At 34.7% G+C, this 18,535-nt stretch overlaps 1 protein-coding gene across 1 annotated transcript in view; it reads left to right on the top strand.

Annotated features, from left to right (window-relative positions):
- Positions 1-18,535, top strand: part of LOC106873657 (katanin-interacting protein) — a 551,631-nt gene that overhangs the window by 154,605 nt on the left and 378,491 nt on the right. Inside the window, exons 18-20 of the mRNA XM_052977029.1 lie at positions 8,716-8,762; positions 12,264-12,585; positions 13,049-13,125. Coding sequence (XP_052832989.1) covers positions 8,716-8,762; positions 12,264-12,585; positions 13,049-13,125 — 446 coding nt within the window. The remainder of the gene's footprint in view (positions 1-8,715; positions 8,763-12,263; positions 12,586-13,048; positions 13,126-18,535) is intronic.

Genomic DNA, 18,535 nt, shown 5'->3' with positions numbered 1-18,535 from the left:
AATACCAGCAGATGACAACGTTTCTCTAAAAGAAATGGAAAAACTTTCAAAATACAAAGACCTGGAAATAGAGATAACTCGAATGTGGAATCTAAAAACAGAAACAATTCCTATCATAGTAGGTGCCTTAGGTATAATAAAAAAATATTCAGACAAATACATAACAAAAACACCAGGACTTACAAATATATATAACATACAGAAAATTGCACTACTGGGTACTGCACACATTCTACGCAAAACACTTTCAATACAGTAAACATAAGAGCACCACAGCAAACCACAGCACATACCCAAGGCGCACAGAGCTGCGCTCGGTAGTGAAGTGAAAGCACGTTATAAAAATAAAACTACTGAATAATGATAATAATAATAATAATAGGTGAGTAACTGTAATTCCAGTAATTGTAGGGACACTTGGAGCACTAACTACCAGATTCAAGAAATATGTCAGAGAAACTGGAATTGACATGAGGGCAGAGTAGGCCCCAAAACTGCTCTATAGGAGACAACTAGGATTTTTGGATTGGTGCTTAGGTATTGAGTGTCTGCCATAGTAAGTCAACATCCAGATACCAAAGCTTGTAATTTGCAGAGAGAGACCCTGTGAGACCTCTGGCAACAGGTTGCTGTCTGCTCTCACAGAATCACCTAGAGCAAGTAAGACTGAGAGCTCTGAGATGTTAAATAATAATATTAATAATTTCAAATTTTGGCACAAAACCAGTGATTTAGGGGGACAGGGTAAGGCAATTACATTGACTCAAGTACTCAACTGATACTTATTTCATTGATCCTGAAAGGATGAAAGGCAAAGTTGACCATGGCAAAATTTGAACTCAGAATGTAAAGATGGGTGAAATTCCACTAAACATTTCACCTGGTGTGCAAATGATTTAATAATACTTGGGACATGAAATCTGTAAAGCTTGTTGCTGTGATAATTGGTGCATTAGGGACTGTTAGTGATGACATAAACAAATGGATAACGGAGACTGGAATGGAATGTCCTGTAGAAAGGTTGCCTCTTAGGAACAAGAAAAATCATCAAGAGAATTTTAAGCACTTGATGGCTTAATAAAATCATGTGAAGACCTAAGGTTACAGATTGTCAACCACTACTTAAATAAATCTTCCCCAGATTAATACCAATCTTGAGTCAAGTCAAGTAATAATAATGATAATTATTTAATGCCCGTTTTCCATGCTGGCATGGGTTGGATGGCTTGACAGGAGCTGGTTTAGACAGCAGCCACACCAGGTTCCACTGTCTATTTTTGACTTGGTTTCTACTACTGGTTGCCCTTCCTTATGCCAACCACTTTCCAAACACTAATTTCTCTGTTAACCTTCCTACTATTCCACTGCACCTCTTGTGTGTTAAGTGTAGCTTTCACTGAATGGAATCTCTGAATGGCTGCACTGAATGGAATGTTTGCCTTCAACTTTCCTACATATTGAGCAGGGGCATTTACCTGAAGCTGATAGTCTTGTCTGATTTCTTGCTTACTAAGTCCTTTGTTTTTGTTAGGTCAACTTTAAGACCTTTTGATTTCAAGTTTTGCTTCCACACCTGGAATTTTTTTTTCTTGTTCTGTCATAGATTCCTGCAGGCCGTAACAAAGGAATAAGATTGGAAGCCCATGGAAACTACTATATTCTGACAATTTTGCCCTCATAGCATATGCCAGTAATTAAGCATTGTAAGTCTTTTTTTGTGGGTTTGTTAGAAGAGCAAAGGTAGTGTCCCTAATCATTGCAAGATCTTAATACTAATAGAGAGAAAGGGTGAAGGGATTGTGACTTATTAGATGCAGTTCATTTGGTGGACTATTGCTGTTTCCATCTATGCAGTTTCACTCAGAAGACTAGTCAACCTGAAGCAACAGTAAAAGTCACTCACCAAAGTTGCTATAAGAACTTTTGTGTTACACAAAGTTATATAGTGATAAAAATCAAATCTCATTAGAAACCTGGAAAAAAAATTAAATCCCATTAGAAATGAAAAAAAACAAACTTTAGAAAGTACCAAGCTAATAATAAAGGACTAATTGCACAATGTTTAATCAATTTGAGAGCTTTGCTTTTCATTAAGGTTTATAATTGATTACAGTCAAATTAAGGAAGATATCAAGCTTATAATTAAAAATTAATTGCTACATGATTCATTAACTGAGAGCTTTAGTAATTATCATGCTGTTGGATTGAACCTGAAACCAAATGATTTTAAAACTAACAATCATGCAGCCATACCTGCATTCAAAAATTTTGTCTAACTCATTCATTCATTCCTTCATTCATTCATTCATTCCTTCATTCCTTCATTCGTCCATGAAAAACATGTCCAGTTTGGGTAAGTTATTACCTTGCTTGAAAACAGGTGAAGGTGTTGGTGGCAGAAAGGGCATCTAATTATAGAAAATCTGCCTCAACAAATTCAGTTTGACCCATGCAAGCTTGGAAAAGTGGACATTAAATGATGATGATGATGGATATCTGAAAGTGTTAACTTCTAATGGTATCTCCCAGAATTAATGGAACTCATTAATAAATTATCTTATTTTAGATTGGCTAATAAGTTTTCTGCACTTTTGATTGTAACTTTTCTTTTCTTTATAAAAGTTCATGTCTATTGAGAAACAGTCATAAATCTTTTCTAAAAGACTCAGATACTGTTTGTTATGATATATGTAAATGAATCAAGTTCACCTGTGTATACTTAGGAATATAATTTATATTATTTTGGATAGTTCAATTTATATTGTCATTTTTCCCAAGAGACTAGATTTAATGTGCAGCTAAAAATGAGAAGTAAAATCTAATCACCAGTTTTGTTTTAATTTCAAACAGTTTCTTAATTGTTCATCATCAGATCACCATCATCATTTTAATGTCTTCTTTTCCTTCCTTGCATCAATCAGACAAAGATTACTGAGGCAAATTTCCTTCAGCTGGGTATCTTTCCTGTGGCTAACCCTCATCTATTTCCAAGCAAGGCAATATTTCCCTGTGGTCAGATATGCTCTTGCAGAATATTGCAAATAGACAACTCTGCTTATGTGACAATCATTTACAAACTACCCGATAATGTCAGGACAAGGAAACACATACATACACATGCCTGTTTATGTACATACATATATGCCTGTGTATGTACATATATACATACATACGTAGTATTTCTTGTGTTTACATTTAAATGTACAACTGCATATATATATATATATATATATATATATCATCATCATCATCATCATCATCGTTTAGCATCTGCTTTCCATGCTAGCATGGGTTGGACGATTTGACTGAGGACTGGCAAACCGGATGGCTGCACTAGGCTCCAATCTGATCTGGCAGAGTTTCTACAGCTGGATACCCTTCCTTACACCAACCACTCTGAGAATGTAGTGGGTGCATTTACGTGCCACTGGCATGAGGGCCAGTCCCAGTGGAGACGATGGTGAAGAATGGTGGCTTCAACACTTGGTAGTGAGGTTGGGTGAAGAACCTCATTGTTGGTAATGTGATCTTTCCATTGTATGCTGAGTATCTGTTGTAGCTTCAATTGTTGGAAGCTCCCTTCCAAGGCACAAGTCTGGGCAAGGTTGTTTTATAGAAGACCAGCAGTCACACATGCATACCGGCCTCCCTTCTCCATGCCACCAATGTTATCCAAGGGAAAGTAAAGGCTGATACAGCTTGGCACCAGTGACGTTGCAACTCATTCATTTCTACTGCTGAGTGAACTGGAGCAACGTGAAAATAAAGTGTCTTGCTCAAGAACACAACACAGAGCTTGGCCCAGGAATCTAATGACTGAAACAAGTAAAGGATAAAAGATAATCCATTTTCTTGTTAAACTTATCTTAAACGAGACATCAGACCTGATAATGTGTTCATGCTGAAATTAATTGTACGAAGATGTTGGAGAGTTGTATCCCCACAAGAGATATTATAGCGTTGTACAACTAACTGAAATGATTGACTATGATTTTATGATGTATATTGGCTATTTATGTGAAATTGCTGATTCTATTCTTATTCAGCTCTGAGAATTTTAATGATTCCAATCACTTGTTACATGATGAATATTATGGTTTGGGGTTAAGGTTCATATCCAAGTAAGACTTCATAAATTCCTGCAGTATGGTCATTATTTTTGAGTTCTATATCAGTTATTCATTTTAAAGCTAATAATTCTAATTTATCAACTGACATTTTAGGAAATATCTTATAATGCATACCATTATATTACCAAGCTATCCTTCCTATTGCTTACAGGTTTTGGACCAACTTAATATTTGAGATATTGGTGATCAATAATCTTGCATACTGAATGTGTCTAGAACAAGTTTATTCTTTTATTGCATTTCAAACACAGGTCTGATACAGTAATAAACACCTAGGATTAGTAACAATAACCATAGACAAAAGAATATGCTTTGGTTTGTTTGCAGAAACTTTTAAAGATGTAGCTATTGTGGATAGAGGTTTTTCACTGGCTTTCATGCCAACCATGTTACTTTCATTATATCACTTTTACTTCATTATGGTTTCTACACAATATGCTCCTAAGATATAAAATATATTTCATTGTTGAGTAGACCTTGTTAGGATTAAGTTTATGCATTAAGTCTTACCAGGATTCTTAATGAATGATCAAGTGCCAGCTGTACATTGCACATCATCATCATCATCATCATCATCGTTTAACGTCCGCTTTCCATGCTAGCATGGGTTGGACGATTTGACTGAGGACTGGTGAAACCGGATGGCAACACCAGGCTCCAGTCTGATTTGGCAGAGTTTCTACAGCTGGATGCCCTTCCTAACGCCAACCACTCAGAGAGTGTAGTGGGTGCTTTTACGTGTCACCCGCACGAAAACGGCCACGCTCGAAATGGTGTCTTTTATGTGCCACCCGCACAAGCCAGTCCAGGGGCACTGGCAACGATCTCGCTCGAAAATCCTACAGGAGCCAGTCAGGCGGTACTGCTGTCAATATATTACAAATATAGACATGTACTACTCATTTCAAAGGTGATAAAAAAAAATGTCTATTGAAGAAAATTTAGCTGGTAAATTTTCAAGTTAAGTGTTCTTGTATCTTTGTCTCTGGCTCAAAATATCTGAAACCTCAACTGTTTTGATTAATATCAAAACAGTTGATGTTTCGAATACATTTTGAACCAGTGACATGGATACCAAGTGGTAAGTTGGAGAAAGCGTGTAACTACAGGGTGGTCACTAGAAAGCAGAAAATTTGAAGGCAAAACTAACGAGCAATAATTAGATCATCAATATACTGTGTAATAAGTGGTTTCTGATTCATTGTTTGTTATCAAACATTTTAAACATTTGTGAGTGTTAATATGATATCACACTTTGTGATGTCCATTGTTTACCTCAAATACATCTTGTGAAAATATAAAATGGCATTTCACAAATTTTCCACTTTTCTAGTGACCACCCTGTAATTCCAGAAATAGGAATTTCCTGAGGCAGATGTAATGATGCTTTATATATTTCACTTATCTTGGTAAAGGGTATTAACCCTTTAACATTTAAACCAGCCATATCCGGCCCAAATATTCTAGTTGTTATATGTTCAAACCATGGTAGATCTGGCTTCTCATACCTACCCTACAATGACATCCTAAAAATAAACAACCACATAGTTAAAATCTTGAAGCTACAAGATAATGAATGATAAAGCAATGAGAATAAATAAACATTACATTTGACAGAGTAATCAGAATGTTAAAGGGTTATTTATCAAAAACAGTATGCTGATTTCTAAGATCACAACAGTATGTCTTTTGGAAAGTAATGTACAATGCTTTGTATGATAGGTACAAGGCATTCGTTGCAAAAGAGATATGCCATTTTTTCCAGCATAAAAGTCAAGATAGTAAAGATTCTAAACATAGTGTAAGTGTTCAAATATCACTGCTATTTTTCCAAATCCTACTGCATTTCACATGGAAATTTTGGTCCGCTAATGTCATCTTGGTGTATAAATGAGCCTTTTGTCTTTTGGTTGTAAATTTTGGTCTGAAAAATTTGACTTGCATGCTGGAAAATATGCTAATCTATGAAATCAGCCCCAATGTTTAACTGGTATTATATTTTATTGATCACAGAAAAATGGTCATCAAAGTTAATATTAGTAGGATTTAAACCTAAAACTGTAAAGCAGTGTTATTAAACACTGCATGTATTTTGACTGATGTTCTTATGATTCTGCCAAGCTACTGACTTCTTAATCATGAATAGTGATACATACAGATATTGCAATTGGTTAAAGATTTCTTGTGGTAAGCATGTGTGAAGGCATGCGGCCTAGTGGTTAGGGTGTTGCATTCATGATTGCGAGATTGTGGTTTCAATTCTCAGACCATCAGTGTATTGTATTCTTGAGCAAAACACTTTGTTTCACATTGTTCCAGTCCATTCTGTTGTAAATTGGAAACCCTGCAGCAGATTGGCACCTCATTGAGGGAGAATGTTGTCCTGCCTGCCTAGCCAGTGGAATGGCATCATTCAAACGCTACAAGAGTGCAAGGAAGTGCATTGTGATCAGTGGTGTATAACAGCATCTGATAGTCTAGTTGATATAGTGAGAATACTATGAGTATATCAAAATATGTTATTTGCTTTAATGCCTTATGTTATTTTCGAAAACTAAACTAGCAGCAATGGTAAAAAGAATTCTAACAGACAGTCCACTCCTTCTGTAAATCTAGAACTACATTGTCTAATGTGTCCTTCCTTTTTACGATGTAGACTCTGATCAGAGAAGTTGGTTGCAATTTTAGCAGGAACTCCTTCAATTCATTTGATACTTACTTATTATATTTTGCTTTGCAAACAATTGTTTGCAGTAATAACTTTTTACCTTTTACTTTCTTCTATAAGATTTTAGAAACTTTTTACTTAAGGCTGTTCTTTCATGAAGAACTAAAAATATATTATCAAGTAATATTTCTGAGACAGAAAAACAAAGGTATACATACGCTGATTAGAGAAGAATAAGATTTATATTTATATAGTTAATGCATGATGAAAAGTTGCTGTAAATTATTGGTGTGCTAAGAATATGATTCAAAGTTTTAAGACCTCATGGGCAGTAAACCCTCAAGGAAAACTGATAAGAATATGTGTGTGTGTGTGCATATATATATATATATATATATATATATATATATATATATATATAAGGTGGTATCAAAAAGTTCCTGAACTAGTTATGTTTAATAAAAAAAAAAAATTTATCTACCTAAGTTTTAACATCATCTCCTTCAAAATAGTCACCTTGCACAGCAGTACTTTGAAATCTGGCTTGGAAGTTGTTTTTTGTAAGTGAGTCAAAGGCCTGTGATTCACTTTTGATTTCGACAACAATATTAAAACGGCGACCTTTGACTGCACTTTCTTCTTGGGGAAGAGATGCAAGTCCCTGCTGAACAGGACGGGTGTGGAAGTAATACCATGTTCCCTTTGGTGAGAAACTCATGAGTGAGGAGAGCTCAGTGATTTGGTCGCTTTTACTGAATGTCTTTCCTTAAACACTTTAAGACATCACTCACTGTCCTCTGACAATCCTTATGCACAAGCTGATGATTTTTCTCCACATTTGTTGGGGTGATGCTTGTGGCAGGTCTTCCAGCTCACTCATCACCTTCTAGGGATGTTCTTCTGCTTTTGAAGTGCTCATACTGCTCAAAACATTCCGTACAACCCATTGCCTCTTTTCCGTAAGCTTGCCAAAGCATGCTCAATGTCTCCATTGTAGACTTCCCAAATTTAACACAAAATTTCACGTTGGCTGTTTGCTCCAAGTTACTTTCCATGACAACAATCACAGACTACAGCATACATGTGATCATAAAAACACAAATTCCACAACTTGTTAAGTAAACACAGCAATGTCACTTGGTACACTGCCTCATGAAGGTCACTGCTAGCTCTCACTGCACACACAGTCATATACTGCCATCTGTTGGCATGCTGCAGATCTAGTCTGGGAACTTTTTGATACTACCTCATATATGCATGCTATATGTACACGCACGCACGCACACACACACACACACACAGGGGTATGTTGGTGCAAAAAGGGAAAATAGAACTCAAAAAATGAGTATAGGTACATATTTATCAAAGGTAACAGAGTGACTCAAGGTCTCAGAGTTTTGTGTGTTGGTACTTACCAAATGTTCAGTACATGCCAATCCATGAAACTCTCAGACCTTGAGTCACTCTGTTACCTCTGATAAATATTAATATATATATATATATATATATATATCTGTATATATCTGTATGTATGTATGTATGTATCTATCTATCTATCTCTCTCTCTCTCTCTCTCTCTCTCTCTCTCTCTCTCTCTATATATATATATATATATATATATATATATATATATATAGACATACATACACACACACACAACTTGGTAAACAAACATAGTAAGCTGGTTGCTAACACAAATCTGTAAAAGAAAAACAGAGAACACATATAATGCCATTATTTTATGTTGTATAAGAACTACTCAAGGGTAAAGAAAACATGAGTGTATTCCTCTGACTGCTGCCTCTTTGGGAGTAAAACAAAAGATGCTGAATTGTAGGTGACAAAAGTATTGTAAAGTATGTTATAATTCAATTTGAGAAAGATAAATCACACAGCTGTACTTTCTTTTAATTTTAGAGAGAGGAAATCAAAAGATTCTCTAGACTGGCTGGAAAATGATATTTGTAAGTAAACTGAACTTAAAACCTTTGTGCTTTTACTTTCTTTTGTTGGTCAAATTTTCTTTGTTGTTCCTTCGATTTCAGTATAGAATATCATGTTGTCTTTGATATGTGGAATGTCTTTGATTTTCTAAGAAGAAAAAAAAAAATTCAAACCTGGTGTAGAATTTTTGTTTGTGCTGATTCTCATGTTATTACTATTTCTTATTAAAGAAGGAAACAAAATATGAAGAAAGTTTATTATATATAAGGGGGAAAAAAATACATTAAACTGTGGTGCAAACATATTTCAGTTACACACACACACACATTCTCGAACTGTAAATATATTAAACTTAGTTTATTCTTTTGACATCTGTGGTAAGTTTGAACATAAGTTCTCCATTTCTTTATTAAAAATACTTTTGATATTAAAATTACTGGGGCTTCTTGTTGTTTGTTCCTTTTTCAGAACCTATTAAAGTTTATTACTTCTTTAGCTACTGGGTTGACATTAATATATTTCAGAACATTTTTGTCAGTACTGACAGTGTTGTTTAGTTTTGGTGAAAAATAAGTTGTCAAAATTATTAAAATGGATTGAGTCTTAAGTCTTATATATTCTGAGTTTTAAATCTTACAAATCCAGTAAGATATTTTTAATAGGTAAAAAGTATAATGTCCTTAAAGACATATTTGAGAAGAGAAATCTGTAATATCCTCTCAGTTTATTAATTTTCCTATTTTATTCAGTGAGCTGTCAATATCATTTACACATTGAACAAAATATGCTTAGAAGCATTTCATCTGTCTTTACATTCTGAGTTCAAATGCCGCAGAGGCTGACTTTGCTTTCAGCCTTTTAGGGTCAATAGAGTAAGTACCAGTTCAATACTGGACTTGATACAATTGACTGACATCCCCACCACCAAAAAAAAAAAGAGAAAAATTCAGGCCTTGTGTCTATATTAGAAAGGATAATAACAATAATAATAATAATAATAATAATTATTATTATTATTATTATTATTATTATTATTATTATTATCATTAAGGCAACAAACTGGCAGAATCATGAGCACACTGGACAAAATGCTTAGCTGTATTTTGCCTGTTGCTATGCTCTGAGTTCAAATTCCACCGAGGTTGACTTTGCCTTTCATCGTTTTGGGATTGATAAATTAAGTACCAGTTGAGTACTGGGGTTGATGTAATTGACTATCCTCCTCCCCACAAATTCCAGACCTTGTCCCCATAGTAGAAATGATTATTATTATTATTATGGTTATGGTCATGTACTACAGATTATTATGGTCATGGTCATGTACTATGGATTATTATGGGCATGGTCATGTACTATGGATGGATGAGGAGAGATGTGTGAAGAAGTGCCACTCCCAAACAGTTGAAGGAATCTGGAGTAGAGGTGGACCAAGGAAGACGTGGGATGAGGTGGTCAAGCATGACCTTTGAATGTTGGGCCTCACAGAGGTAATGATGAAAGACTGAGACCTCTGGAGATATGCTGTGACTGCAAACACCTGGCAAATAAAGTGAGTTCACGGCTGTATCCTACACCAGTTTCCCATAACCAACCCCAGCTCATTCAAAAGTACCTTGGATTGTAGGGCGACCTGCTGTAGTTGAAGAGACATATTGAGTCAAGTACAGCAACATCAAAATGAAAATCAAATGGAAATTGTAGTTGTGATACCCATGCCGGTGGCACGTAAAAAGCACCATCTAAATGCGGCCGATACCAGCGCTGCCATAACTGGCTTCCGTGTTGGTGGCACGTAAAAAGCACCAATTGAACGTGACTGTTGCCAGCTTCCTCTGGCCCCTGTGCCGGTGGCACATAAAAGGCACCCACTACTCTCATGGAGTGGTTGGCGTTAGGAATGGCATCCAGCTGTAGAAACATTGCCAGATCAGACTGGAGCCTGGTGCAGCCTCCTGGCTTCCCAGACCCCGGTTGAACCGTCCAATCCATGCTAGCATGGAAAACGGACGTTAAACGATGATGATGATGATTATTACTATTAAGGCATCCTGGCAGAATTATTAGCATGCCAGGCAAAATGCTTAGTACCATTCCATCCATCTTTACAGAGTTCAAATGTCACTGAGTTCTATGTTGCCTTTCATCATTTCAGGGTCAACAAAATAAGTATCAAGTGAACCCTGGGGTTAATGTAATTGACTTACTCCCTCCCCAAACTTGCTAGCTCCATGCCAAAATTTGAAATGATTATTATTATTATTATTATTAGCAGCAGCACCTACAGAATCCAGTTTGCTGCAAATATTCAAGTCCGGTCTACAGCCTGGAGATATTTTCATCCCTTCCTCCTATTAGTCACATACACTTTGGAAAAGTAGCTGTTGGTGCTGCCCTTCTTTATTTGACTCAGTCATTACATATCTGTAGAGTCATGTAAATGACTACCAAGTTCTGGAGTCACTTTTGGCAGCTGTTGCTTGCTTGGCAACTGTTTACATGATTTCAGTGATGGAGAAATAAATCTTTCACTGGATGAGAACATTTGTCATAATTAATTTTGTCTTCACATGGTTTGGTACATATTTATAACAGACAGTATGCATGTTGTACAAAATGCTTAACAGTGTTTTGCCTGTTGCTATGTTCTGAGTTCAAATTCTGCCGAGGTCGACTTTGCCTTTCATCCTTTCAGGGTCGATAAATTAAGTAGCAGTTGCATACTGAGGTTGAGCTAATTGACTGCTCCCTCCCCCAAAATTTGAGACCTTGTGTCTAGAATAGAAAAGAGTATGCGTGTTGTACTAATTGAATATATTTTTCAAATATATAGCAACACAGTGAAATTGAACTCCAGATCTATGAGCTATATGTCCAGTTCTTTCTTTATTCATCCTTATGACTTCCACTGTATTGTGAAATATTATGAACAAGTATTTGAAATACTTGTTAAATGGATAAGGTGATAATTTTCTGGACTAGTGACCTTGTCTTTATAGCATGTCATTACAATATTTATATTTACAACACTATGTGTTGATCATTTCAATTTCCAGTTGTCATCAGGTGTCTTTATTTCTCCACGTATAAATGTTCCCCAATGAAAGATACAATTTAGGAAATGTTATTTCGTAACTAAGGCTTGTAATGTTCCTGTCTGCTACCAAACCACAGATGCACATATATATTCAGCAATAAGACATCTGATGACATTTAGAAATTGAACCAAATATGTATTCTAAAGATGAAGTTAATAGCCTGGAAAATTAAATCTTCATAACATCTCTTAGACATGGACGATTGTTATGCATTGTTTCCAACAAAAGGCTCGAAGCCTGAGATTATTAAGAGAAAGAAATAGAGCTTTGTGACATTAGTTGTTAATTGTGTTTAGTATACAGTTTATTGATATTTGAAGGTATTGTATAATTTACCAATTTGCCAGATTTACATGAAAATTTTATTTGAAGACTTTTAATCTTGAACTTATTATTATTATTCTTTATCAACATTTACTTTTCAAGTGCCCAAACATTTACATTGCCACAACAACCATACTAGTAACTGTTCCAGAGGATCTAATATGGAAGCATCTTCAAATTATCAAGAAGATATTGTTGATAGACTTGAAGAACCATTGAAAGATTTTCAGCTTTCTTCGCCTTCCAAGAATGGTAAGTTAACACCGTTTGACAGTCACTCTCTTGACGAAGAACTGCAAACAGCTCACCAATCAACAATTAGATTAAGGAATATGTTGGATAAAATTGAAAGGCATGTCAGTCTCTCAAGCAGATCTGGATCTTCCCAAGACAAAGACACACCAGAACCTTCATCACCTGGCAGGTAAGTTCAATACTAACCAATATTTAATTAAATTTGTCTGAAAATTTTGTTAAAATTTCAGTTCTTAATTATGATTTCACTTGATCTGAATAATTTTTAATATGAAGTTATCTATTTTTTATTAAATGTATTTTATAATTCTATACCACTTACTCTGGCATATATGTCAACATTGTATGTTGTGTAATGATGTAGAGTAAACATTCAAACATCATCACTCTCTTCCCAAATCTGGTTACATTTCTCTTGGAATTTTTAGTCCTTCAAAGTTATTTTGGTGTATGAATGAACCTCCCTTTTTTTTTCCTTTTGGCTGAAAATTTTAATCTGAAAAATTTGACTTGTATGCCAGAATATATGTTACAATCAGTTTAGGATTAATACCTGTGTGTGTGTGTGTGTGAAATTTAAAATTTTTGTAATTTTAATTTGGTTATAATTTTCATTTTTCTCCTGGAATCAGTGTCACCTCCCTTCGCACTATACTTGATGAGGAATTTGAAAAAAGCAAGTGTGACAACCTTGCTGAAGAAATGCAAGGTTTGTAATAATTTAAAAAAATCTTTTGATGTCATTTATTTGAGATTCTTCTTCTTCTTGGCAATGCAAGAATTCTGCTTTCTAATATGGATGGATGGATCACCATCATCTACCTTAATAAAACTCTGCTTGATCTTTGCAAACATAAAAATAAATGACAGTGATGATTGCGTGTGTTTGTGAACAATAGCATCATGTGACATTTGAGCTCCAAAAGAAGTCCAGCTGACCAATCAGTGGTTTGGTTCACTGCTGAGGTGTTCTTCTGCTCTGCTTCTGTGCACTCTTGCTTTTAAAAGCATATGACGCCACATGGCTTAGTGGTTAAGGTATTCAGATTATTTGGCTTATGACTGTAAGGTCATGAGTTCATTTCTCAGTGGCATGTTGTGCTCTTGAACATGACACTTTATTTCACATTGCTCCTACCCACTCAGCTGACAAACATGAGTAGTGTCTGTATTTCAAAAGGTCAGCCTTGTTACATTCCATGTCATGCTGAATATCCTTGAGAACTATGTTAAGTGTCTTATGCTACAGCCTCATACCAACCAAAGCTTTGTGAGTGAATTTGGTAGACGGAAACTAAAAGTCTGTTGTGTGAAAGTGTTCAGGTCCCTTAGACAGAAGGGTAAAATAGCTTGCATATATCTCAGTAGGCAAGACAAAAAGATTGAAGAGAATATCAGGAGAAACAATATTGAGAACTAATTTACAATATTGATAGCCTCATATCAATGCAAATTTTAAAATTTAAGAATTTGATAAAGAATTTTATTGCTGTCATAAATAAATATATATGAATAATGACTTCTTAAGCAACAACAGTTGTAATGGAAAGCAATTATTCAAACATCAGTCGTTACATTTTTATTTCATTATACAACTTTATAAACAAATAAACTATCTCAATTTTGTTATCAAAAGTAATTTTGAGTAAAGAATTTTTACTAGCTTAGCATAATTAATTATCTAGAACTAAAACATCTCTCATAGCTTTTTAATAGTAAAACATATATTTTGTTTTTTTTTCTTATATAATATTCTGCATCTAAGAACTAAACTGCAAACTATGAAAAGAGATTGTGATTATTTCAATACCAGTTATTCCAGACATTTTAGAACTGTTCGGTTATGTTACCAAAGGCAAAAAAAAAAAAAAAAAAAAAATCCTCAAATAATTTTATCCCAATCTCGCTCAATTATCAAAATATCACGTATGATGTTTAATCCTTTATAAAAATGCTGAATGGCTGCAAGTAAAACTGATACATTAAAAAAAATAAAATATAAATGAAAATGAAAGAAAATTAGAAAACTAGAAGAAAAAGTAGTGTGAGATTTAAATTGCTAATTTATATATGGAGAACGAAGTAAAAATATATCAAAGTAGCTGCATTTCCAATTTATTTAGTTGAAGCATTTAACTAAGTGCTGTACACCTGTTTTATGGATGTATCACAACTGAAAGCTTAAGAAGTTTGCTTCACACTTGCAAAGTCCTGGGTTTGATCCCACTGCTAGGCATCTTCAGCAAGTGTCATTTACTCTAATCTTCAATTGATCCAAGCCTTGTGAGTGAAATTAGGTTGACAAAATCCTGTTTGTGAATACATTGGATGGATTCAGCATCATCATCATCAACATCATCATTGTCATCATTATCATAATAAGGTGAACAGGCAGAATCGTTAGCACGCTGGACAAAATGCTTAGCAGTATTTCACCCGTCACTCCATTCTGAGTTCAAATTCTGCCGAGGTTGACTTCGCCTTTCATCCCTTTCAGGGTTGATAAAATAAGTGCCAGTTGAACACTGGTTAATGTAATCGACTCATCTCCTCCCCCAAAATTGCTGCCCTTGTGGCAAAATTTGAAACCATTACTATCATCATCATCATTATTATTATAATGCTTAGGCTCCATTGTGGTTTCTATGGCTGGATGCCCTTCCTAATGCCAACCACTTTACAGAGTGAGCTGAGTGCTTTTTACATGACACCAACATGGGTGATTCAATGTGGCACCAGTATAAGTGCTTTTTATCTGGCACTGGCACAGGTTCTTTTTACATGTTCTTTCACAGTGCCGACTTGTAATTGTAATTCCAAGGTCCAGTTGTTATGTTGTGCTGACTGTCTGATATTTACATTGTCTACGGAATTCTCAGCCACTTACTAATTCAATAGGCAGGTAGTTCACTTAACCCTTTAGCTTTCAGATTACTCTGTCAAATGTAATGCTTATTTATCGACATTGTTTTGAATTAATCATGTATTGTCCATAGCTTTGAGGTCTCAATTATGTGATTGCTTATTTTTAGAATGACATTGTAGTGTAGGTGTAAAAGGTTGGATATGGGTATTAGGGTATTTAGACCAGACCTGGGCAGTTTTGACATTTAGAGGTGGAATATTTGGGCCGGATGTGCTTGCTTTAACCCTTTAGCATTCAGATTACTTTGTCAAATGCAATACTTATTTATTCACTTCATAGTTTCAAGATTTTAATCTTGAACATAACACAGAATATTTGGACTGGATATGACTGGTTTATATGTTAAATAGTTAACCAAACAACTAAGTACCCATTGTTGGAATCAATAGAAACTCATTTACTTGACGTTTTATTCATGTTTAACAGAAATGGAAGCATGATGTGTTTATCAAGTCTTCTCTTTATAAGGAAATGCTTGTATCTAACTTCAAAATATTGATTGTTAATATGTTAATAGATTTAATTTAATAAAACACAGAAATTGAATTTTAAAACAATTGCTAGTTAATTGGAAAATGATATATTTCTAAACTGAGTATAGTATAGTTAGTTTGTTTGTTTGTGTGTGTGTGTGTTGTGTTGTGTTGTGTGTGTCTTATATAAAATGTGTTGCTTATTTTCTATCTTTCTAAATTCAATTTTATCATTTTACTTAGATTGTTTTGTATTGTAACTTGCAACAAACTAGTTTGTCTACTTGTCACTTGCTATATGCACATTTAATTGTATTTACAAGAGATAGATATTTACTGGTCCTATTTCATTTACCACCCCTGCCACCAATATCACCACCACTACCACCATCTCCACCCTCACCATTACCACTCCCATAACACATTCTTCAGTATTTCTTCTAGAATCTTTCTCATCTACACAAAACTTTCTAGAATTGGGGTGATGTTTGGAAACCAGATGCTAAGATCTTGGCATACTAACTCTGTGACTTTACTAGATATTCACTCGCAGTTGGAAGTGACTCAGATGGAATAGACCCATAATCTAAAGGTGGTGCCTTGTCACAGACTTTGAAATGACGATTGTGCCTGAGGATTTTGTTAAAGTCATGTACCTGAGGAATACTCAGCCACTTCAATGCTAATTAATTCACTGAGCAGATAGTTCAGTTGATCAAACTGTTTTACTTCAAATGAACAATTTCCATAATCATTGCAGGATCTCTGACACTGCTGGGGCAGCAGGAGACAGAAACTATGACTTGTGTTGCTACTAACCCCCTTTTCAATCTCTGTAAGTTGCCTTGTCAGTGGCCACTGGTGAGCCTCTCAAGGGCACCTATCGAATTTAGTTACAGGTGCTTAATGGGGAACCATTTCTGCACATATGTCTATGCACTACATATCAAAAGAGCAGTAGAAAGCAATTCATAATAGCACTAACGCATCCTGAAAAAAGAAATCCCAGTTTGAAGGTTTGCAACATAATGAATACCACTAAAAGCTTCCAAAAACCAGGTGGTGGTTATAAAGTGGGTATCAAGTAGGTTAATTATGCCCCAAAACTCATTGAGGAGGATAAGTGCATCACATAAGTGTATTTATATGAAATTTCTCCACTAATGCAATCAGGTGAGAGGAGTAGAAGAGAATATTTCTATAATACTTTGTTCTTACTCCACCTCAAGTCATTTTCGTTTACTCAAACGATACTGATTAAACCTGTAATCAGAGGGATTTCAGTTGTGACCATCCAGTTGAGGGAGATTTGATTTGCCATGAGGAGTGAAACATTCAAGTTTTTCAGATACGTAAACTTCTTCTGAGAGAGATAAAATATTGGGTGTTTGGCCACCACCTGACAACTGGTGTTGGTTTGTTTATGTGTCTATAACTTAATGGTTTGGGAAAAGAGACCTATAAAATAAGTACTGGGCTGAATTTGTTCAACTAAATCCTTCAGGTTGGTGCTGTTGGATGACCGAAACAAGTAAATACAAAAAAAAAACAATAAAAGACACACACACGTTTATATATACACACACACATATATACACACATACATATACATACACACATGCATATATTTATATATACACACATATACACATTTATATATACACACATATAGACATGCATATATACATACACGCACACATGCACACACACACACACACACACACAAATATACATATATAATCTCTCACTGTTTCTCTTTCTCTCCCTCTCTGCTTTTCATCTCTGGTCTTAACATCAGCCACAATCATTTTCATACAGTAACTTTATATTACAGAAACTTTTTCAAGATGTAAAATTTCAATTTCACCATTTTTTTTTTCTCTCTCTCTCTCTCTTTTTCATGAAACTTTTCTCATATTAAATAGTAATTGAAAATAGTTGAGAATAATTTTTTTTTTATTCAAAATTTCTGAAATCATTTCAATCTATTTGGTTAATTTACTTGCATAACTATCATCATTTCAAAATACAGGTGCAGTTTAATTCTAATTTAGCCAAGAACTCATTTATGCATATTTAAGCAAATCTCATTTCATTTTCCTTTGTATATACAGCAATCACATATGCAACATAGATATGTATTTTACTCATTTTATTATAGCATTAAAATGAATATGATCAAAATATTGAGAAGCACCATACTTTTATGGCTCCAATCTGAAATATATATACATATGAAGTGAATCTATTGAATTAATCCGATGATGTATAATATGGGACTCATAAAATTCTGTTTTCTTGAGTGTAATTTAAAACTCTTTGAATAAAAGTCTGCTTTTTTCTATGTTTGCATTTACAAAAATTTTCTCTGTGTGAGCATTTGTGCATGTGTGCATGCAAGTGTGTGTGTGTGTTTGTGTTTGTGTGTATAATCTTTTATTCTCAGCAAATATAAGAGTGCGTGCATGTGTGTGTGTGTGTACGCATAGTCATTTAGTAGCTGAGGATACTACAGGAGTTACCTACGGACCTGCAGTTTTGTGTGAAAGCACTTAGAATTTGACAAAAACTAATAATATATATATATGTGGGTGTGTGGGTGTCTTTGTATGTATATAAAGCATTCGTATATACACATGCACACACATGCATATGTATCATATATATATATGCATGTATATATGTATGTTTATATATATATATATATATATATATATATA

This window comes from Octopus bimaculoides, chromosome 2, assembly GCF_001194135.2.
Source record: "Octopus bimaculoides isolate UCB-OBI-ISO-001 chromosome 2, ASM119413v2, whole genome shotgun sequence".
Taxonomy (NCBI): domain Eukaryota; kingdom Metazoa; phylum Mollusca; class Cephalopoda; order Octopoda; family Octopodidae; genus Octopus; species Octopus bimaculoides.
The sequence above is the reverse complement of the archived record's forward strand: the minus strand, read 5'-3'. Positions and strand labels throughout refer to the sequence as shown.